We start from the raw sequence: 20885 nt of genomic DNA, 5'->3' as shown, positions 1-20885 counted from the left end.
AGCCCCGCCCGGGCCTGCAGCGCTCCGTGCCCGGCTGTGGCTGCGGGGGGAGGCCGGGCCGGGGCCGAGCAGCGCGGGGTGCTGAGCGCCTCCCCAAGGCCCCGCGATGTCCGAAGCGCAGCCCCAAGGCCAGCACCCCCCGGCCAACCACACCGGGGCCGCGGGGGGCACTAACCGGGCTGGGAGGAACGCTGCCCTCAATCAGAACCCTCTGATCAATGTTCGCGACCGCCTCTTCCACGCGCTTTTCTTCAAGATGGCTGTGACCTACGCGCGGCTCTTCCCTCCTTCCTTCAGGCGGGTCTTCGAGTTCTTCGTGCTGCTCAAGGTGAGGCCCGGTCGGGGGAAAGGGGGGTTCCTAGCAGTCTGTCTTTGTGTACATCACACACGCGAGGTACCCGAACGCTGCCGTGCTGATGGAGCGCCGTCCCCGCTGGGTGCAATCGGTGCAAAGCTCTGTTTTATCGCCGTTTTTCTTCGCTGTAATCGACGCCCTCAGCTGTGTGCAGGGCGTCCTCTCTGCGGACAGGTGAAACCTGTCTGCGTTTTTGCTGATGTAATCTGAGGTCCGTGGAGTGGCAAAGCTGAATTCTGCAGGGTATGGAAGTTACAGCCTCCCCTGTGGGGACCATACATCAGCCTGGTGCTATCTGTGTGAGGTGAAGTGCTGCCCTGTGGCTTCCAGACCTCATTGTGTGTCCTCCCCCACCTCTGGAAATAATAGAAGGGGGCAAAGGAGAGCCAGCTAGGTAACAACAGAGTGCTTTGTGCCCTGGGTTCTAAACCCTGGGAATCCAGGGTTCTAAAATCCAGCCCCATCTAGGTTACCCTGTATTGTACTACATGGGCACCTTTTTCTCCCTGCCCAGTAAACGTTCAGGTTTTGTCATGCAGCCCAGCCAGGAGAAGTTCCTGCTGCCACCTGCTTTTAATTGAAGCAGGCTGAGAAAATTCAAGTATTCCCAGAAGAGATCCTTGCTTCTGCCCTTAGGGTTAGCAGGCAGCTGTGTTTTCAGCCCCCCTGTGTGAGGATAATGGTGTGAGGCCAGGCTGTGGCCTGCATGCTGTGCTTGGCATCCTGGTGCTGCTCCATGCTGCTTTCATCACCATTCTCCCTGCATCAGGGATCTGTTTTGGGGTTACCTTCCCCAGCATTTTCCCCTCTGCTGCTCCTCTGCAGATGTGATGTTAGCAGCCTGTTTATTCATAACAAATAGATCAAGCACAATGCGTGGCAAGGACAGATTTAATCAAGAAGGAGCATCTTAATGCTTAATTTTGAAAGCGAATGCGTGAAATGCAGCCCTGCTGCTTACAGACAGGTGTTCTTTGGAGCTTGAACTTTGGACTGTTGAGTAACTTCATTGTAGGAAATGGGTTTTATTAGTTCACTTTGTTTTGCTGTGACTTGTAGTTGTTCCTTGGGTTGAAAGCATCTTTCAGTCAGGAATGACGTGCTGAAAGGTCTTTTTAACGGAGGTCCCATTGGTAGGCTGGCTGTTGTCTGAGCTTTGGGCCAAATGCATGCTTTTAAAGCAATCCATGTTGTTCTGATAACAATACACCTTTGCAACCCAACTCCTGGCGTTGGTTCTTGCTGCTGCCTTGGGTGTGTTTGTGTTATTGGTGCTGTAATGCTGATACCCCACAGCCCAGAGCGTGGCTCTGTCGTGCTGGATGTGGCACAAACCCAAGTAATTGCAGGTAGTCCTCTGCAGCCTTTTGTTTTGAGTTCAGTTTATTTCCCTCCTGTGGTTAACGTCTGCCTGGCTGAGCAGAAATCAAACCGATCCCAGTGCTTTAAGACCTTTCTGAATAAGCTTGAGTAGCCTTTCCTGGTGGCTGGGTTGACAGAAACCAATCTGTGGCTTGGCAGTTTCTTCCTGGAAACGCTTTGGTGCTTTGAAACGAGGGAGAATTCAGTAGGAATTCAGCAGCAGTGCTCTGTACCTGCGCTGAATGCTGCTGGAGCTCAGTGCTGTGCACAGAGGCAAGCAGTGGGCCCTTTGCACGTGGTTTCGTGAGAGTCAGCACTTCTTTGACCCTAGGCAGTATGTGTGTTAACGTGGCACTGTGCCTCCTGGGTGGCAGCCAGCTGCACTCAGCCCCAGCACGGCGCAGTAATGGAGAAGTTTTGGTCAAAGGCACCTTGGGAGCTTTCATTCCCAGGCAAAGCTTTAGGCCTCTTAGCGTTTACCTCAGAAAGATGAGGTTTCAGCAGGTCAGCGAGGTATCAGAAGGACGAAGTACAAAGGGGGTATTATATAAGCTGTGGAGCTGGGAGAGGAGTTGATTTGGGGCTGTTGTGTCGTTTGGTGCCAATACAGAGGGTTAGAAAGCTTAAAGGCTCTCATCCACCTGCAGCGTCTGTGCGTGAGGGAGAGGTGGCTGAAACCGAGCAGCCTGTCAGCAGGTCGGGCTGAACAGCCTCTGCTTTCTTTCCTGCTGTGTGTAGGCTCTCTTTGTGCTCTTCATCCTGGCATACATTCACATCGCCTTTTCCCGCTCGCCCATAAACTGTTTGGAGCACGTGAGGGACAAATGGCCGCGTGATGGCATCCTGAGGGTGGAAATCCAACGCAACTCCAGCCGGGCCCCCATCTTCCTTCAGTTCTGTGGTGCTGAGAAGTGTCCAGGAATGGTTGTTGAGGCCACGGCTGAGGAAGAGGAGGAGGAAGAAGAGGAAATGACTGTGGATATGTTTGAAAACAGCTCTATCAAGGTAAGGATGTGTTCCCTGTGAGCGTGGGTTTGGGATGAAACAGCTTGATGCACGTGCTGCGGTCCCCCTGTGTGCCCTCAGTCACTCAGAATCTGTGTTCCCTCAGTTTTTTCCTGCATTTTCTGGCTAGCCTCTGATGTTTGAAGGTAGAAGTTAAAGCCTGAGCAAATGACCTCGCTTGTCTTCCTGTTGGTGACTTGGGACACAGACAGCATGGGAGCCTGGAGCTGACCTGGCTGCTAACCTGACCTCTTGTGCTGCTGTTCCCCAACAGTTTGAGCTGGATATAGAGCCCAAGGTGTTCCTCAAGCCGTCCCGGATGAGCAGCAGTGAGGTGCTGGCCCACAACGAAAGCCAGGAGTTCTCATTTAGTGAAGCAGCCACTAAAGGTATGCAGCCTCTGCGGGAGACTGTGTCCGAGTTTGAGATGCTAACCAGAGCAGGTAAAGACAACTTAAATCCCTATCTGTGCTCTCTCCTTTCCCTGCATCTTCCCTGCACTTCTCCTGGCTTCCCTGGGCCTGCACTTAGCGACCTTAATTGTCCCCTGGCCATCCCTGTTGCTTTAACCTGTGGTGAATCTTGTCACTCCTGACACCAGATCTACAGCACTGTGTTTTCTTTTGTTGGAGGGAGGCTGGGAGTTGGGTGGGTGCATCTGGGCTATAAGATTTGCTGGAGCCTTCTGGTCTGGCATCGTGTTTCTGCAGCAAATCAGTGCCAGCTATGTCAGCTGAATGTAAACCTCCCTCTTCTGAGCAGTTCTGCATTTGCTGTCCTCTGGAAACCTGCAGGGATCCATCTGGCAGTGCACATTCCTTACTGTATTAACAATATTTTGGGTCCCTGAGTCAACACCAGTGCCTGCAATTGCAAACTAATCCTGAAAGCCACCAAGCAAGTTGGAGTAGATTGCAAGATTGTGTTGATAGTCTGCCTCATTCGAAATATTGTCCTGCTCTGTTCTTGTTTCAGCACGACTTGAGCTGCTGATGTTGAGGGTTGTGAGCCTGGACAAAACAACAGCACTGTTCCCTCGGTCTTGCAAAGCTTTGCTTGATCCTGATCCAGAACTCATTAGTCCTGTATTTGAGATCATTAAGGCTCTTCAGACTGGGCAATGTTTAAATAGTTTTGGTGCAATACCTTAATTAACAGGTTGCCTACATTCTGTGTGAGCCACATTATCCAGTGCTGTGTGTGCTGAATACCAAACTGGAAATGATCCAGCAGTGTGGCAGGAGAGAGAACCGTGCCCCTTCTTCATGTAGATAGAAAATCCCATCTTGTTAGCATTTTTTTTCCCAGCTCTTCTGTCCTGTAAGTACACCAGGTTGAACGTTTAGACAGAGTGCATTGCCATGGTAAAATGATCTGTGCTACAAATGGAGTGATTCATGCGTTGATGCTTCAACGCTTCCTTTCCATTGGAGCTTAAAAAGGTTTCGTAGTGCAAACTGAAAGCAAAACAAACACGAGAGGGCCTGTTTCTTCTTGCTGACTGCCTGCACAGCCTTCTATTGAGCCTCCCTTCCCACCTTCTCTTGCAGTGTGGCCACAGGAGGAGTACATTGTGGAGTATTCCTTGGAGTACGGCTTCCTGCGCCTGTCCCAGAGCACGCGGCAGCGCCTCAGCATCCCTGTGATGGTGGTGACTTTGGGTGAGCAAAGGAGCTGGGGATGTGTCTGCAGAGATACCTGCATGCTGGCAGCTCCCTTCCAAACTTCACACTCATCTCAGCTCCTCTTCAGTCTTGTGGGAACTGTTTCTAACAGTTGATGGCGCTCGCTTTCCGTGCAGGAGAGCTTTGTGGAGCATTGTTGTTGCTTCAGCTGGTTGCAGCCTTTTCAAGAGGAGGGTTTTGAAATGCTGGAGCCTGTTGTGGTGCCTGAGCCTTCGTGTCACGTCTAGCATTGCTTTCTCATTGAAGAAAGAGCCAATGATAAATGTCTGTTTACTGACCTGGGCTTTTCAGTTCACCTGGAAGAGTTCCTGCATGAATATCTTAGTAACTTACTGACAGGTTGTTGCTGGGCTTCGTGGTTTTTGGGGCTATTTTTTTACAGGCTGATCAGTGTACAGTAGAATACATGTTAGTGCTTCATGAGAGCTGCATGGAGGTGTTGGAAAGGGGGGCTGTGGGCCTCACCAGCACCAGGCAGAGCCCAGTTGGCTGCAGAAACATCCCTGCCAGCCCCTCTGAGCTGCACACAGGCTTGTCCTGAGGGCTGTTGCTAGAGAGAGAGCCCTTTGTTACTGGGGCTGCAGTCCAAACCCAGGAGAGAAATTCCCTGTATGTGTCTGGCAGTGGAGAGTATGACAGCACAGATGGAATTCTTGCAGCCTGATTGGCATCAGCATGTTAGCAGCGTGGCTATATTTGTCAGGGTGTGACATTTTGCTTCCCCGTCCTGCCCAGTTCAGTTACGCTGCCAGAGGTTTGAGTGCAATTGCAAGGCTGCTCTAAATGATGAGAAGACTGTGCTCACGTTTAAAAAGGATGAGGTGTAACTGCTCTGCTCTTCTCTCTAGATCCTACCAGGGATCAGTGCTTTGGGGACAGGTTCAGTCGTCTGTTGCTGGATGAGTTCCTGGGTTATGATGACATCCTGATGTCGAGTGTCAAAGCCTTAGCTGAAAACGAAGAGAACAAAGGTAAGAGTTGCAGGAATCACTTTAGCAGAGGGGGTGCTGCTCTTCCACAGGTGCATGGATGTCATCTGCTGACTTTGGTTAACCTCTAACACAGGGAGCAGCTCGTTGTGTTACGTAGGGATGTTATTGCTGAGGACAAAACGAAACAGCAGAGAAGAGACATCAGCAGACGTGATTTCCTATGGCCTTATTGCACTGCATGGCAATAAGCTGTGAGGGATGCTGGCGTGGATCTCAGACACGGCCAGCGGTTTGTTCTCGTTCTGTGAGTCGATTCCATGGGCACTGTGTGCTTTTCTTCTTGCTCTGTTCCCAGGTTTCCTTCGCAACGTGGTGTCTGGGGAGCACTATCGCTTTGTCAGCATGTGGATGGCTAGAACTTCCTACCTGGCAGCCTTTGTCATCATGGTCATATTTGTAAGTTGGGAGGAGCTGGGCATTCCCTGGACTCTGAGCCCAGCAAGGTTTGCTGTTACAAGGCCTGAGCTCTTAGCTGCTTTTAAAGCTAAGCTGATGGAGTTCTGCTCTTCTTTTCCCCACCCTGATGTGGGTATTTAGAGTCCTAAAAGCAAAGAGCATTTTATGACCAGCGAGAGAAGAAATCAAAGCAATGCAGGGTGACTTTTGTCAGGCAGGCAGTTTCACAGAATCACAGAGTTGTAGGGGTTGGAAGGGACCTCCAGAGATCATGGTGTCCAACCCCCCTGCCAAAGCAGGTTCCCTACATCAGGTCACACAGTTTGAGCTCCTGGGAGGAGCACAGGTGCAGAATGGGAAGAAACCTCAGTTCCAGCTCTGCTGCTGTTTGGTTTGGCCTCTGCTCAACTATTCAAAATCAGTCTCTTTGCAAACAAATTACTTGCTGTCTATTTTACAGCAGTAATACGAAGATTAATTGCTCTTTGTGAAGTCCTAATTACTCCTTGAGAAATTGGCCACAAGCTCACAAACACAGGGTTGTGCACAGCAACATCACGAGTCCCAGCTTGCCTGCCTGAGCCCCTGCTGTGATGTGATCCCAACAGGAACCTGACAGTGGTTCTGTTCTCCTGTTTCAGACTCTGTCTGTTTCGATGCTCTTACGCTACTCGCACCATCAGATCTTTGTCTTCATTGGTAAGTATCTTCTGTGTGATTTGGGCTGTTGAGGTGCTCTGAATGTGGAGTGATGCAGGGTTCCCTGACCTCGTGTTCTCTTCCTGTGACACTTTTCCTTCTTGCAGTTGACCTGTTACAGATGCTGGAAATGAACATGACGATTGCATTCCCTGCAGCTCCCCTGCTCACTGTCATTCTGGCTCTAGTAGGTAAGGACATGCTCACTTCTTGCATTTGTGCTGCAGGTCCCCTCTGTGGGAGGTATAATTCCCTTTTTGTGACCTGGTCACAGCAGATGCTGTGTCTGCCCTTCACGAGGCTCTGAGGTTTGATGGCACAGTGAGCTGCATGGCCGTTCTGAGTCCCCTGGAAAAGCAGTTTATTTGGAAATCACATAAACTGAAGCTTTGCCCATTCCTCTCTTTAGTTCATGTTAGATTCACACTTTGTGTAACCACGTTCCATTAGCATGATTTGGGTTTTAAAGAAACAATCAAAACCACTGAGATCTCTGCTGTCCAGGGCCAGCTGATCCTCTGTGTGGTGACTTCAGTCAGCAGTGAGACTTGCTTGACCTCAGCTGTTGTTTTAAACAGGGATCTTCTTTTTCCTGCTCTGGTTCTTTTTGCCATGCACTTTTGCTGCCCTGCAGCTGTTGTCTGCCCTGCAGGGTGCTGATATCAGGCCCCTCTCTGTCCTGTAGGCATGGAGGCCATCATGTCAGAGTTCTTCAACGACACCACGACTGCATTTTACATCATCCTCATTGTGTGGCTGGCTGACCAGTATGATGCCATCTGTTGCCACACCAATACCAGTAAGAGGCATTGGCTCAGGTAAGAGACCTCACCTCCCTGCAGCTCCCAGTCTCTGGTGGGAGCCTTCTTTAGCTCTCCAACTGGAGGGAGGACTTCCACTCTTCAGAGCTTCTGTATATCTCTCTGGGAGTTGCCCTGTGGCCCAAAGAGCACTTATTCCCACTTTGGGTCTCAAGTATGACTGTCAGGAATCACCCCTCCCCTTTCTTTTGCTCAGCTGAAGTCCTGCTCGCAACGAAGCCGTGCTAATTACACATTTGCACAGACCTCCCTGTGCAAGATTCACCAGCTCAGAATAGAGTTACGACTAGAGAGGAGCTCAGCTCTGCCCTGTCCACTGATGTTTGCTGCTTTCTTTGTGCAGGTTCTTTTATCTGTACCACTTTGCCTTCTATGCCTACCACTATCGGTTCAACGGGCAGTACAGCAGCCTGGCCCTGGTCACCTCGTGGCTGTTCATCCAGGTGAGATGCTGCTGATCCTGCTCAGGTTGCTGCAGCCACGTATGGGGGCAGGTGCCGTCCAGTGAGTTCAGCCCTGGTCTCTTCTGCAGCCCTCAGAAGGCTCTGCAGTGTCAAAAAGGGGTGTGAAGCTGTGGTTTGGGCTTCATCAAACTCTGTGTCAAACTGTGTTTGAGTGTCAGGTTTGGAAAAGGGGTGACGAGAGGAAGCTGTCGCACTGCAGGACTTGGTCACTCCTCACATCAGTGACTGACAATAGGCTGATGTCAAGTGAGCTTTAGGAGTGTTAGGGGAGGATTCCTGTCTCATCTGGAATAAATCCCACTGAGAATCTCCCATGTAGAGGCTGAGGAATGGATCGGATCTGTGCTGAGCTGCTCCCTCTCTGTGCTGTGAGATGCAAACGTGGGGCTGGAGAGAAATGCCTTTAACCTCACTCTCACCCCTACTCCATCACCTGCCTTCAGAGCTCTTGGAGTTGCTCTCTGACAGCAGGAGTTCAATACAGAAGGGATAAATCTCTGCACAATTTCAGATCAGGTCTTAAAAAGATCATCCAGTTTCTGGTCCCTGTCTTTACATAGGGATGACAGAATAGTTTTGCAAGGTGTGTCTAGGCTTGCAGCCCAAACCTGTTGAGTAATTCCTTTCCTTTTACCATCTCCAGCATTCAATGATTTACTTCTTCCACCACTACGAGCTGCCAGCCATTCTCCGACAGATCAGAATCCAGGAGATGCTGCTGCAGAACCAGCAGGTGGGTCAGGGCACTCAAACAACTCTCCAAGACAACCTCAACAACAACACTACCCCAGCTGGGCCGGAGGTGGGGGGTCACCAGCCCCACCTGCCTGCTGGCCCCTCCGGAGAGAGCAGCAGCCCAGCAGCTCTGGCCCCCAGCGAGGCCTCCAGCGTCGTCACCACGGCCGCAGCCTCTTCTGTCGGGAGCGACCTCAACTGGGTTGCTGAGACAGCAGCCATCGTTACAGAGGCTTCATTTCTTTCTGACCTGAGCTCTTCTCTCCTGGAGCCAAACGTGGTGCACGAAGCCGTGGCTGCTGGGAACCCTCAGGATGCTGCTGCTGCCTCCGGTTTGGTCGCACGCATCAGGGTGAGCAGTGACCACCCGGACGCTGCCATGGGCTCCATCACCATCGAGGTCACTTCAGCCTCTGTGGTCGCTGCTGCAGATGGTTCCCCTGCCACAGAGGCAGTTCCTGCCCCCGTCCCTGTGCAGGAGGATGGGAGCTCCAACCTCAGCCCTTCCCCTGCAGAGCAGACTGAGGCTGCGGAGAGCTCGGACAGCCAAGCCAAGCCCAGTGGCAAGAACTGCATTGCAAATGGCAGCGTGGCAGAGTCCCCTCCGGCCTTTGTGGAGAAAACTGATCAGGACAAACTCTTGGGCTGTGCTCTTGGGGACCGGGGGGAGAGCGGCCCTTGCCCAGCACCAGCAGGTAGTACAGCTGGCTCCAGGCCTTGCTCAGAGCCAGACTTGAGGAGCCTGTCTTGAGTCCTTGTTTCTGTCACACCGGACTGCCAGGAAGGCATTTGGATTTCGTTTGTTACTATTTCTCACTTCACCATCATCCTTAACCCATGAATTCCTCTTAACGGAGGCAGAGCAGCTGGGACAGAGAAAAGATGCTGCAGTGAACTCCCCAGAGAGATGCACAGTGTGCACTGCTTGGTGCCAGATTCTCCCTGCAAGGAGGAGGGAGCAAGGGCACACGATGGCTCCCTCTGCCTGCAAGGCACCTGGGGAGCCCTGTGCCACTGCAGAGCTGTGGGTGAGCAGGCTGGCCGTGTTCTCAGTGCGCTGTCACAGCTCTTCTTTGCCCCCCTGAGGTTGTGTTGGCAGTCTGGGTGTTGCTTGCAAACATGAGCTGATTTGTGACAAACCACGTGTGTGCACGGCGACTCTCTGGTTAGAATAGCAGCTGTGTGTGAGCAGGGAGAGCATCTTCAGGGAGAGCAACCAAGGAGAAACGAGTCACCTCCCTTTTTCTAGGGGAAAAGAAGCTCAGTACCTCCCTTCAACACTGGAGCTGCTCACACCAGAGCAAAGCTGGGTAATAACCAAAGCAGAAACTGCATTTTAGCCCCATTTCTTTTCTTTTTTATTTTTTCTCCTGACATTAAACTGTCTTTAGTCGGTGGGTTTATAGGGGGAGAAGTGTCCAGGTCCAGCTTAGAGCATCCACCCAAGGAAGGACACATTTGTCTGTGGTTGGAAGCAGTAAAGGCTTTATCCAGCCCTGGAGGAATGCTGTCCCCTTTGCTGCTGGTGACTCTGTGAGACCCTGGTGAGTTTGGCCCCTCTTCAATGTGTCAAGTGAGAGCTCCTGCCATGCCACAGGCAGATGGCATCAGTGTCCCCTCAGTATCTGTTGTAGGGGAGGAGGAGGGCAGCAGCTCTGTCCCTGTACAGCTCTGCTTTCGGCACCTGCAGCTGCAGGTGAGGTTGTTTGTTTTTCAGTGCCTTGTCCCTTAAATGGGACACGTTTGTGTTTTAAGATCAGCCCCATCCCTCAGGAGAGGTTGGCATCGTGCTGGCTCAGCTGTTGTGGGTTTAGCAAAGAACCAAAACACTAAAGGCAAATTTCACCTCGCTTTCCCTCATTCCCTTGGCAGCAAAGGTGAAGCTCGGATTCGTGCCCCAGTCCTGTGTGCTACACCTGGTGCCCCAGGGCTCCATTGGACCCAGGTGGGGGTTTTTAGGACTTAAAACCTGCAGGTGGAGCAGGGCTGCAGAAGCAGAGCGATGCAGGAGAGCGCTGTGTGTGCAGGGCTGGGATGAGAGCAGCTCAGGGAGAAACCTGCTGGGAAGGAGGTGGAGGAGGGGGGCTCTGCAGGGCACTGCAGCCTTCAGCAGCACCAGAGCCCCTCTCTCCCTTCGAGGCGCTGCTGTGGCTTCCACCAGGGCTGGGTTTCCACGTTGGCAGCGTGGGGACTCGCAGCCCCTCTGGCTTCATTTTCTCTGCATTTCCCACATGGGTGCCCTCCTATTTTTTTCTCTTTTTTGGCTCGATGAGCCCTGGGTGCTGCTGTGGGGCACAGGGCAGAGCATTCTGCAGCTGCCTTCCTGGGAGGGCCGGGCAGCATGACGAGGATCCTGAGCGTGGATGTGCCAGGGTGCAAGAGCAAGGAGTAACCATAGGCTTAGAAGGGGGTGGGAAGGGAAGGTGGGAAAACAAACCAAATCATCTGATGAATGAGGAGTAGAGTTCATTCTATTTAATGTACAAAATGTGTTTGTATATAATAATAAATATTATATCTAACAGCTGCTTGGTGCTGCTCTCATGTCCTGCTAGCACTGGGATGGGGTTCTGCTGGAAGGCGATGTGAGGATCCTGGAGGAGGGCTGAGCTCAGGCCTGGCTGCTGTGCTCAGCAGTGCAACCTCTGCACAAGTGAGGGCTGCACGGAAGACGGGCCTGGGGCATCCCTGGCTGTTGACAGCTGCCCCTGCTGTTTTGCATTTGGACTCAGTTCTTTCCTCCGCTGCCTCGGAGGGAGGCGCTGAGGCTGGGCTCTGCTCCGTGCAGCCCGAGGAAGGGCCGGCACTGCTGCTGTCCGTCCCTCTGCCCCAGGGGGCTGCGCTCTCTGGCTGTGGCTCCGGAGCTCGGTGTGATGTCAGCTCCCTGCCGCTGCCTCTCCGGGGTTTGGGATCTCAGCCCTGACCCTGGGGCTGCTCCTTCCTCCTGGGTTCGGAGCGTGGGGGTCTCCTGTGGCTGCTGAGCCCTGTAGGCTGCCGTGCTGGGGCAGGGCTGGGAGCTGGCCGTGGGGCAGAGCTGTCAGCTCTACTCTGCCGCTTTCACAGTGCAGCTGGAAGAGAAAACGCAGGCTTGGTTTTTCTCCTGTTACGCGCTTTAAAACCCCTCGTGCTCACCTGTCCTCCTGGCTTTGCTCCGCTCCTGGGCCCCTCGTTGTACCCAGCGCTGACACCAACTCGCTCTTCCTCAGCAGCGCCGCACGCAGCTGCTCCCGCATCGCCTCGATCTTCTCCTCCAGCTCCTGCAGCTCCCTCTCGCCCTCTGCCCGCTCCCCCTGCACCAACCCGTTGCTGGGATGCCCTGGGGGCTCCTCGCTGGTGTCCAGATGAAAGCGCACCCTGCGCACCTCCTTCCGTTCGGGTGCCGGGTTCTGCTGGGGGCTGCGCCTGGGGGGCGAGAGAAGGTTGGGGCCGGGAGGCTCCTCTGCCTCCCCGGGGCTGGGGGGAGCAGGAGAGCGGCGCCCGTGCCGCGCTTTACCTCTGCTCCAGGCTCAGCTTCTGTCTCCTCTGCTCTTCCGTGCCCACGTTGAGAGCGCGGTGGATTTTCTGCGGGGCGCAAGGAGGGGTGATGAAGGAGGTCGGGGTTGTGGGGAGGAGGGAGGAAGGCAGCGCCCTCCTCTTCCTCACCTGGCTGGTGTGCAGCCAGTAGCTGAACCGCTTCTGGCGGCGGATGCGGGGCAGGATGAGGCGATAGAAGGCGTGCTCCCCCAGCGAGGTGAGCAACGCCCCTCCCAGCCCGATGCACAGCAGCACAAACAGCCCCGAGAAATGGTAGATCCCCATCTGCAGGGTCTGTGGGATTGATGGGGTCAGCAGTGTCCGTGTGGAGGGGGGGAGGGGACACCAGCAGAGCCCCCCTTCCCCCCCCCCCCCAGGTCCGGCTGCCCCACCTCCGTGACAGCGAAGACGCGCTTGCCGCAGGGCACCATGCGGTACCACTTGTCGTGCAGCAGGTCCATGAAACCGGCTGACTTGTAGCGACTGATGAACTCTGACAGCTTGGAGGTCAGCGGTGAGTGCTGGGGGAGGCCGATGCCGTAGCCTGGCCCCCACAGCAGGGGTGAAAGAGGCAGCGCTGGGACTGGGGCTCACCCCCCCCCAGTACCCAGGGATCCCCCCGCAGCCGCAGCGCTGTGCACCTGCCCACCTTCAATGGCAAAAGGCTTCCCTACGGTGAGCAGCTTGCAGTCGGAGTCGATGGACACCTCGTAGTCCAGCAGGGACTTATCCATGATGAAGGCGTTGAGCTTGGGGGGTTCCGTCCTGCATCAATTGAGGGACTCAGGGGGGGGCCGTTCCTCCAGGCTCGGGGTGTGCAGACAGAAGGGAACAGGAGGGTCCCCTCCTCCCCCCCCCCGTGCTCCTGACCCTCACTTGAGCATGGTGACACCGGCAGGGGTGGTGGGGGCATTGTAACGCCACATGTGCCCGTGCATTTCGGGGAAGCTCTTCTTGATGTACTCCTCGGCACTGCTCTCCCATACGGTGCCAAAGCGGAAACCCTGCGAGGGGTGGTGCAGCTGGAAGGGGCACCACGGTGTCAGAACCCCCCCACGGGTCGAGGGCACCGGGCAGGAGGGGCTGGGACCCCCCAGTGAAGCAGCAGCTCCTACAAGGCGTCCAGTAAGGACATCCCCGTGGGCAGCCACAGGGCAAACCCAGCCCCGTCCTGCCCCTCCCACCCCCATGAGGCAGCCAAGCAGAGCTCCCACCTTGGGGTCGTGGATGCCCGAGAGCTCCTCGAAGGTCTTCTCGCCCACCATGACGGCCGCCAGGTTGGCCGTGTAGCTGGAGAGCACCAGGAGGCAGAAGATGGCCCAGAGGTTCATGAGGAAGCGGCCGGTGCAGCACTTGGGCGTCTTGCTGGAGACGGTGCGCCCAAAGAGGATGGCGTAGCAGAGGTTGAGGGCTGAGGAGTAGGAGAAGATCTTCATGCGGTTGCGGCCGTGGGGGGTCATTCCGTAGGGGCTCTTCCACTCGTAAAGGGTGAGGAAGAGTGCGGTCATGTGCAGGGCCACGAAGATGCCCACCCACGTGGTCCAGTGCAGGGGCCACATGAAGGCCCCGATGGGCGACGCCGTGTCCTTGGTCCTCACCAGGATGCCCAGGCTGGTGGAGAAGAAGGGGCTGGTGAAGTCGATGACTTTGCTGCGTGCTGAATTGATGCTGAAGGAGGTGACAGCCATGTGGGCCGTGCCGCTGAGCAGGTCCCCCACCAGCCCCGTCCAGCGCCCGTTCTTCCACGCGCCGTATTTCCCATCGCCCACAATGTAGAGCTCGAAGTCAAAGGGCACGTCCTCGGCCAGCCGCTCCAGCAGGTCGATGCAGTACCCGTAGCAGCACTTCTTGTACTCCCGCGGCACAGAGCCGTTCTCAGCGCTCAGCTCCTCAAAGAGCGCATCCAGCACGGCCGAGTCATTGGTGCCGGGGTCCAGGCAGAGCTGCCCGGCGGGGCAGCTCCCATCCTCATCCACCTCTCGTGTGAAGACGAAAGGATGCTCCACCAGCGTCACCACCCGCAGCCGCGCACGAGTGCCACCATTCCCTTCTGGGGGTGCTTTGCGCTGGAGGTGGCTTTGCCACGCGCCCTCCTCCAGCTGCAGCTTGCCGTGCTGCCATGTGCCCACTGTCACCCAGGCAGGCCGTCCCTGCAGGTCGCGCTGAAGGCTCCACACGCGGTACTGCTGCTCCATCTGCACCCGCGTCCCGTCCTGCACCCGCACCAACCCTGTCCGCCCGTGGAAAGATGTGTTGGATAGGAACCTGTGGGGAGCAGGCGGTCACGGAGGGGTCTTCGCTGGGGAGGGCAGGGCAGGGGGATGGGGGAGCAGCAGCGTGGTGCTCACCGGGTCAGGAAGAGCCCTGAGGACTCAGCGCTGTCCCCGCTGTGGTCGTTGCAGTTCACCATGGGGGGGCTGAGCGCAAGGTCGGGGCGCACAGCAGCGGCGCTGCCGATGGCACGGCTCACCAACTCCACTGCGTCACGCACAAAGGCCTCCAGCGGTGCAGCGCCCACCTCCCCAAAGGCCAGCAGCCCCCCGGGCAGCCCCTCGCCCTGCAACTCTGCGGCGTGCAGCGGGGAGCCCAGCACCCAGCAAACCTCCTGAGCCCTCAGCCCTGCACGCTCCGCTGCCCTGAAGAGCCGCCGTGCGCGCCGCAAGTCGCAGCCCAGCACCAACGTGGGGCCGGAGAGGGCTCCCAGATGCTCCCGGTGCTGCCGGAGGCACCGCTCAGCCCTGGGCTCATGCAGGCAGCGGAGATCCAGCACAGTGTGCAGGGAGAGCTGTGCACGGTCGAGGAAGGCGGTGACATCCCAGGGGCGGCACAGCACCAGCGTGGCCTCGCGCCACTCGTGGGCCTGCAGGATGCTCGCCAGCACCTCTGCCAGCGTCTCCAGCGAGCTCTGCCGGTCCATGTGGAAGTGGAAGGGGCTCTGCGGGCACATAGGACAGCAGGTGACCCTCTGCTGTTTGTCCCACCTCCCTCCCAGCTCCTCTCCCCAGCAGCAGCGTGGACTGAGGCCGTGGCTCCCCCCCACCTCCCCGCTGCTGATGCAGCACTGCAGGCATGCAGAGCCCATGAATGTGGTTCAGTGCTGAGGAGCAGCGCCCAGTGCCCGCGCTGGAGGGTGGGGGCTGCCAGCACCGTGGGCTGTGTGTGGCCCCCAGCCCCATGCAGGCACTGCGAGGACACAGCCAGCACACAGCCACTGCATGCTGGGACATGGAGTCACCTTCCCAGCAGAGCTGTGGCTGAGCCCTACAACAGGTGAAGGGAGCCCAAATGCTCCTGAGGCTACGAAAGGGATAACGGCCTCAAGTGGATGGGATCTGACTGCAGAGGGGAGGCGGCTAAGGGAAGGGAGGGGAACAAACCCACCCCCGGGACACAGGGCTGGGGCTCTGCTCATCTGGCATGGGAGAGCATGGACATCACACATCCTAGGCTATCTTGGGCTGAGAAGTGGGATTGGGTTGGGACAAAGCTGTGATGGAGCCTGGGAAAGAGCCAGGACAAGGGTGGGATGGGGTCCGGGATGAAGCTGAGGAGCCCTGATTGACTCCTCCAGGATGGGGACCACGATAGAGTTGGGACAGAGACGAGATGAGAGCGGGATAAGGGTGGAGACTGGGGCTGGGATGGGGTCTGGAATGGAGCCGGGATGGGGACAGAGGTAGGCAGGGATAGGGGTGGGATGGAGCCGGGATGATGGCGGAGAGGAGCCGGGACGGGATTAGAATGGAGAAGGAGTGCGGGGCCGGGACGGAGCGCTCCCAGTTCGGGGACGGGCACTCACCTGAGAGCGGAACGGCGGAGCGCGGGAGCTGCCGACGACGCTGACGAAGGGAACGCGCAGAGCCGCGGCGAAGAAGTCGATCTGGAGCAGCTCGCGGCGGGATCGCGGCACGGCCAGCACCGCCGCCACGCCTCGCCCCAGCAGAGCCCCGCACAGCCACCGCAACAGCGAGGCCGGATCCCGCGCCGCCGGACGGCCCGCCACCACCTCCAGGCTGCGGTTGTACGGCAGCACCGCCCCGGGACCCCCACCGGACAGAGCGGCGCGGACGGGGCCGGAGGAGGCGGAGGGCAGCAGCGCTCCCAGACGCACGGCGGGGCCGGGCCGGCTCGGACCGCGGCAGGGATGCGGGTGTCCCCCCGCAGCCCCCAGCGCGGCCGCCAGCAGCCACAGCGCCCGCAGCCCCTCCATGGGGCCCCGCGCTGCGCCCGTCGGGCCGGGACGGGGCGGGACGGGGCGGGCCGGGGGCGGGGGCAGCTCCGTTCGGCGGGGCGGGACGGGACGGAGCGGGAGCGGCCCCGCAGCTCCGAGCGCGGTTGGGGGGAGCGGAGCCGCCGGGAAGCCTCCCGAGCCCCGCCCGCCCCGCAGCGCCCGGGTGGGGACGCGCATCCCCCGGAATCGGATGGAGGAGACCCCCGGGTCCCCCCACGGCCATCCTGGAGCAGTCGCGGTGCAAAGCGGAGACCCCGAAAATGAGGCGCGGTGCGGTGCGAGGATCGCTCGATGCCAGAACGCTGCGCTGATGGGGAGGTGGGGAGGGAGAGGCTGCACTACATTAATAAGGAAAAGAAAACCGAACGAGAAAGCCAAGGAGCAGCTGGCAAAAAAATATTGATCATCAGACAAATGTAATGAGTCAGAGCTAATGAGTTCCTTTAGCGGAGATCAGAGCGGGGGAGGGAGCTGGGACAGCCCTGGCAAAGAGCGGCCCCGCAGCTCCCGACCCCCGTGTGAGCGGCCGATGTGCGGGGCCCGAGTGGCAGAGGGAGCAGAGGGAGGCTCGGAGCGGAGCTGCGCTCGAAGCAATGCAGCCCCGGGGCGGTTGGGGGCCGTCCCCGCAAAGGCCGGGCTCTGCGCGTTGCTCCGTGCTGCAGTTGATCGACGTCGATCCCAAATGTCATAAGGGAAGGAGTGAGGGAGGGAGAGAAAAAGAGAAATGTGGCTTATTAAGCTAAAAGCATTATCTAAACGAGTTGGCATTGGAGCGAGCTGCACGGCCACTTGTGTTATTGAAGTGCATTTGAAAGCAGTTGTGGTGTGCCGGGGCAAATGGGGACAGCTGTGCCCTGAGATCCCACACACGGTGCCCCTGCTCCAGCCCCAAAAAGCCCCCGGGGGCTGCAGGGCAAAGCAGGGGGAGGAGGGCAGCAGGATCACCACTGCCAACCGCTGCTCCTTGCTGCAATGTGAGCCCTCTGCCACAGCATCCTGCGCTCCAGGAGCACAGATCCGGGGCATGTGGATGCTTTGGGGGCTTCTGGAGGCTCAGGGAGGGAGCTCGGGGGGGAGGATGGCTCAATGACTCCGAAGGAATGAGAACTCACCTCCCTGCTGGCAGCATTGGGTATGCAACAGCAAGTGACTGGGGGGGGTGGGGGAGGAGTCAAGAGAAACCTCGGGCACCTTTCACTATAAAAAACAAATCTTTTATGTAAAAAATAAACCTAAAGAAAACCCACAACACCCCCACTGCCATGCTAGTGACAATACAAAAGGCTGATTTCCCCAGAACACCGTGGAAAACAAAATAGCTGGATCCAAATATATATAAATTGTCAACATACGAGATCGGAAATAGCACCATGCTTCCCCTGCCCAGACACACACAGAGCCCCCCGAGGGGCGCAGGGCCCACAGCTTCAGGCTCAGTGCCCCCACTGATGGCTGGGGGTGCCCAAGAGAGGGCAGGAGCTGCACAGCCCCCGCTGCATGGGAGCAAAACCGAGCCCCAAGCAGGGTCGGGGATGCAAAGGGTCCAGTGAGCAGCATCTCCCAGCCAGGGGTGGGCAGAAGGTGTCTCTAAAATCCAATCTCAAACTGGCATTCAGAGAGGTGAAAAAACCCAATTTTCTGTCTGCGCCGCAGGGTCGTGTAACAAAAAGAAACAATAAAAAGGCCAGGGGAAGAGAGAGGAGAAGAGCAGGAGCTGCATCCTGAAGGGCAGCGCAGGCGGGGACGCTCTGCCCGCAGTTGTCTGCACTGCAGCTGCACTGCTCAGCCCCATCCCTGCGCCATCCTGCAGGCAGCCAGCTGGGACCACACGCAGCCCCACGGCCCCCGTGCCCCATCTCAGTCCTGTGTGGTCAAAGGGAGGCCAGAGGGAGTGGGCAAACGCTCCTTGGTGTGTTACGTGGCCTGACAGGCGCTGGTGAGGATGCGAGCCACACGTGCTTGCCCGTCTGCGTGTGCCCACGGGGTGGCTGTTCTTCCCCAGGAGCTGGGCAGAGAGAGGCAGAGGGGCTGGGGGAGGGCTGGGGGCTGCCTCCTCATTTGGCTGGCTTGGTGATGATGCGAGCGGAGAAGTCAAAGAGGTTCTTGTTGATTTTCCGGAGGGTGCTCACCTCCTCTTCCAGCTCGCTCACCTGGATCGTCAGATGTTCCTGGTCTCCCATCAGGTTCTGTGGTAGAAAAATGCGACAGAAGAACGTCAAGGACCTGGGGCTCAGTTCTAGCAAGCTGAGGTTGGCGCTCACCAGGACAGCAGCCCATCCCAAACCATTCCATCCCGTCCCTTCTTCATCTCCCCTCCAAAAGCTGCAGTCCCTCCGACACCATCAGAGGATTCCAGGATTTGTTCCCCCATCCCAGCTCTGCACAGCGCCCTGAGGGACAGCTCTGCTGCCACAGGAGCCCTGGAAGGATCTGCCTCAGGACAAAGTGCCTCTCCACCCCTTTTCCCCCCAGAGCAGCTCTCACCTTTTCTCTCGTTGAGCACATCTGAGAGTACATCTTCTCAGCCTTCTCTAGATAGCTCTCCCCAGACTCCTGCAAGGACCAGATGGAAACCATTGATACAGAGGACCTGGGCCCTCCCCCAGCAGCCCCAGCACAGGGCACACTGTGGTGGAAGGTGAAGATGTCCCCTGTCCCCTTCACTCAGCAAAGCAAAAAGGAAGCAGTGCCATGGGTACAGCCAATATCCTTTGCAGCAGCAGAGCATGGCTGCAACCCCTCTCCAAAACAGAAAAAGCCTGTGCTTGGGGAGGGGTCCCAAAAAAAGTCCCCTGAGGGTGCCAATGCAGGGGTCTGACAGCAGAGGAAGCCTGGAGGACAGCACAAGGCTCTGGGTTTATTATATTACTGCTGCTCCCCCTGGCATGCTGACATCAGAAATCAGCTCCAGCCCCTCTGCTGAGCTGCAGGCAAACAGTCCCTCCTGGTTGGGCTGACACCGCGCTGCATGGAGCTCATCCATCAGCAGGGACAGTGCTGTCACTTCTCCCAGGGACAGATGCTGACAGAGGAGGGAAAAGCTCTGGGGCTGCTGGCAAACAGGATAGGGACAGACAGACAGGGATGGCAGTGAGCCCGTGAGCATTCGTGGCACAGGACAGTCCCTGTGCCTGGGGGTGGCCAGGCTGGGGCTCAGCACTGACATACAGCAGAGAGAGCCCACATCACAGCACCAGGCAGGGAGGACAAATGACTGCACCAGCCAGGACTGCAAGGGGAGCACAAAGGGAGGGAGAATGGATTTCACTGCATTGGAGAATGGACTTTATGGAGTGGGGGAAAAGCCTCTGGTTTAAAAAAAAAAAAAGAAAAAGAAAAAAAGAAAGAAAGAAAGAAAGAAGAAAAAAGAGGATGTTCAGTAGAGGATCTCAGCATGCAGGACTCAGTGCAGCAGAGCTCTAGCTCCTCCATGCCACCACAGCTGGCACAGGGGCGGCCTCCAGGGGATGCAGCCAGAGCCCTGCAGTGCCTCAGACCTGGAGTGACTCTCCTGCAGCCAAGAGCAGCCCAGGGGCAGCTGAGAGCAGGGGCAGTGCCTGGCAGGACTTGAGCTCCATCAGGGCAGTCCAACAGCTTTAGGAAACAGAACCAGGGGGAGCTGAGCAGCATCAGGACAGGCAGAGAGAGGAGAGAGGAAAGGGAAGCACCCATGGGACGCAGTTCTGTGCAGGGATGAGCCCACACTTTCCCAGGAGCTGGGAATGCTCCAGTCAGCTCAGGCCTTGTGAGCCCTATCCTTTGCCTCACTCTAAGCCATCGAGCCACCATCCTACCAGCCCCAGACCCACTGCAGGAACCCTCACTGCCCTCTGTGCATTACTCCACAAACAAGAAGGGCACCAGGTCCTTCCCCAGCGGCACAAGGGGAGCTCACCAGACCCCAAGGAGCTGCAGACATCAAGCTGGAGGAGAATCCTGCATCCCCCCCATGCAAACCCTCCCCCCAATGCCTTCCTCCTGCCCAGTACCTGCTGGTGCAGCCCGAGGCGCAGCGTCACTCCCTCGCTGCCCTGCTCATCAGTGCTTTCAGTGCCATAGAGGTGCTTGCTGAATTTAGGAAGAGGCACGCTGGGTTTCCCATCTGGGTTGAGCATGTTGGCTGGAGCCAGCACTATGAAGGCGTTCGTAACCGGACCTGAGGAGCAGGGGGAGGGACGACAGAGAGGTGAGGATGGGTCACTTCTCTATCCCCCCCCCCCCCCCAGCATGTTTCTTGGGCAGAACAAACACAGCTGGAGGAGTAGATGGCAGCTGCAGGAGCCAGGACCTGTTCACCCCCCAGCACAGTGGGACAGCACAGCTCTCAGCCCCCAGGGACACACTGTATCCCCCCCCCCCGGGGGGGGGCCCAGCGGCGGGAGCATCAGCCATCCGTCAGCCCCTGCGGCTCACGCTGCTGCCTCCTGGTAATGATCTATCACATGCACTCGTTTGGCAGAGCTAACGAGCGCTTTAATTACTACATTTACCCACACAGGCTGCTGCTTTCTGTCAGCAGCCCCCTCCGCCCCCCGCTGCGAGCTCACACTCAAATTCCCACTGCTCCCCATATCCCTGCATTGGCTGCAGGACCTCCGGCCCCTGTGGCTCTCAGCCCCCCCCCCCC

The 20885-nt window shown here is 57.2% G+C and overlaps 3 protein-coding genes across 4 annotated transcripts in view; 1 reads left to right on the top strand and 2 right to left on the bottom strand.

Moving 5' to 3' along the window:
- Positions 1-75: 75 nt before the first annotated feature.
- TMEM259 (transmembrane protein 259) lies at positions 76-11038 on the top strand. 2 transcript variants are annotated; one of them, XM_042893510.1, is made up of 11 exons: positions 76-328; positions 2456-2722; positions 2997-3111; positions 4273-4383; positions 5256-5378; positions 5695-5795; positions 6437-6494; positions 6602-6685; positions 7180-7312; positions 7659-7758; positions 8423-11038. In XM_042893510.1, the coding sequence occupies exons 1-11, from the start codon at positions 107-109 to the stop codon at positions 9263-9265; spliced, it is 2157 nt and encodes a 718-aa protein (XP_042749444.1). In that variant the 5' UTR covers positions 76-106; the 3' UTR covers positions 9266-11038. The 2 variants fall into 2 exon arrangements, with proteins under 2 accessions (XP_042749444.1, XP_042749443.1); XM_042893509.1 differs by having other exon boundaries at positions 2997-3165.
- On the bottom strand, positions 10964-16237 carry GRIN3B (glutamate ionotropic receptor NMDA type subunit 3B). Its single transcript, XM_042893508.1, has 10 exons — positions 15827-16237; positions 14376-14962; positions 13242-14292; positions 12904-13049; positions 12677-12792; positions 12420-12571; positions 12157-12321; positions 12008-12075; positions 11647-11916; positions 10964-11582 (listed from the first exon to the last, which is right to left on the bottom strand). The coding sequence occupies exons 1-10, from the start codon at positions 16235-16237 to the stop codon at positions 11558-11560; spliced, it is 2991 nt and encodes a 996-aa protein (XP_042749442.1). The 3' UTR covers positions 10964-11557.
- A 1140-nt stretch (positions 16238-17377) lies between these two features.
- The window catches only part of WDR18 (WD repeat domain 18), an 11595-nt gene continuing 8087 nt past the window's right edge, over positions 17378-20885 (bottom strand). The window contains exons 8-10 of the mRNA XM_042893511.1: positions 20248-20414; positions 18743-18811; positions 17378-18444 (exon numbers count right to left, since the gene is read on the bottom strand). Coding sequence (XP_042749445.1) covers positions 18313-18444; positions 18743-18811; positions 20248-20414 — 368 coding nt within the window. The 3' untranslated portion in view covers positions 17378-18312. The remainder of the gene's footprint in view (positions 18445-18742; positions 18812-20247; positions 20415-20885) is intronic.

The sequence above is a fragment of the Lagopus leucura genome, unplaced genomic scaffold (assembly GCF_019238085.1).
Source record: "Lagopus leucura isolate 7727_CA_CO unplaced genomic scaffold, USGS_WTPT01 145-19_obj-0_obj, whole genome shotgun sequence".
In the NCBI taxonomy this organism is placed as follows: Eukaryota; Metazoa; Chordata; class Aves; order Galliformes; family Phasianidae; genus Lagopus; species Lagopus leucura.
Note: the sequence above shows the minus strand (reverse complement) of the source record. Positions and strands in the feature narration are given on the sequence as shown.

Excerpts from the sequence above, each read along its gene's own strand:
- TMEM259 (XM_042893509.1), top strand. The coding sequence starts at position 107 with ATGTCCGAAGCGCAGCCCCAAGGCCAGCACCCCCCGGCCAACCACACC. Across the intron at positions 2,723-2,996 it reads TTGAAAACAGCTCTATCAAG|TTTGAGCTGGATATAGAGCC; the intron begins GTAAGGATGTGT and ends GTTCCCCAACAG. Across the intron at positions 5,379-5,694 it reads TGAAAACGAAGAGAACAAAG|GTTTCCTTCGCAACGTGGTG; the intron begins GTAAGAGTTGCA and ends CTCTGTTCCCAG.
- GRIN3B (XM_042893508.1), bottom strand. The coding sequence starts at position 16,237 with ATGGAGGGGCTGCGGGCGCTGTGGCTGCTGGCGGCCGCGCTGGGGGCT. Across the intron at positions 13,050-13,241 it reads CGGGCATCCACGACCCCAAG|CTGCACCACCCCTCGCAGGG; the intron begins GTGGGAGCTCTG and ends TGCCCCTTCCAG. Across the intron at positions 11,917-12,007 it reads AAGCTGAGCCTGGAGCAGAG|GCGCAGCCCCCAGCAGAACC; the intron begins GTAAAGCGCGGC and ends CTCGCCCCCCAG.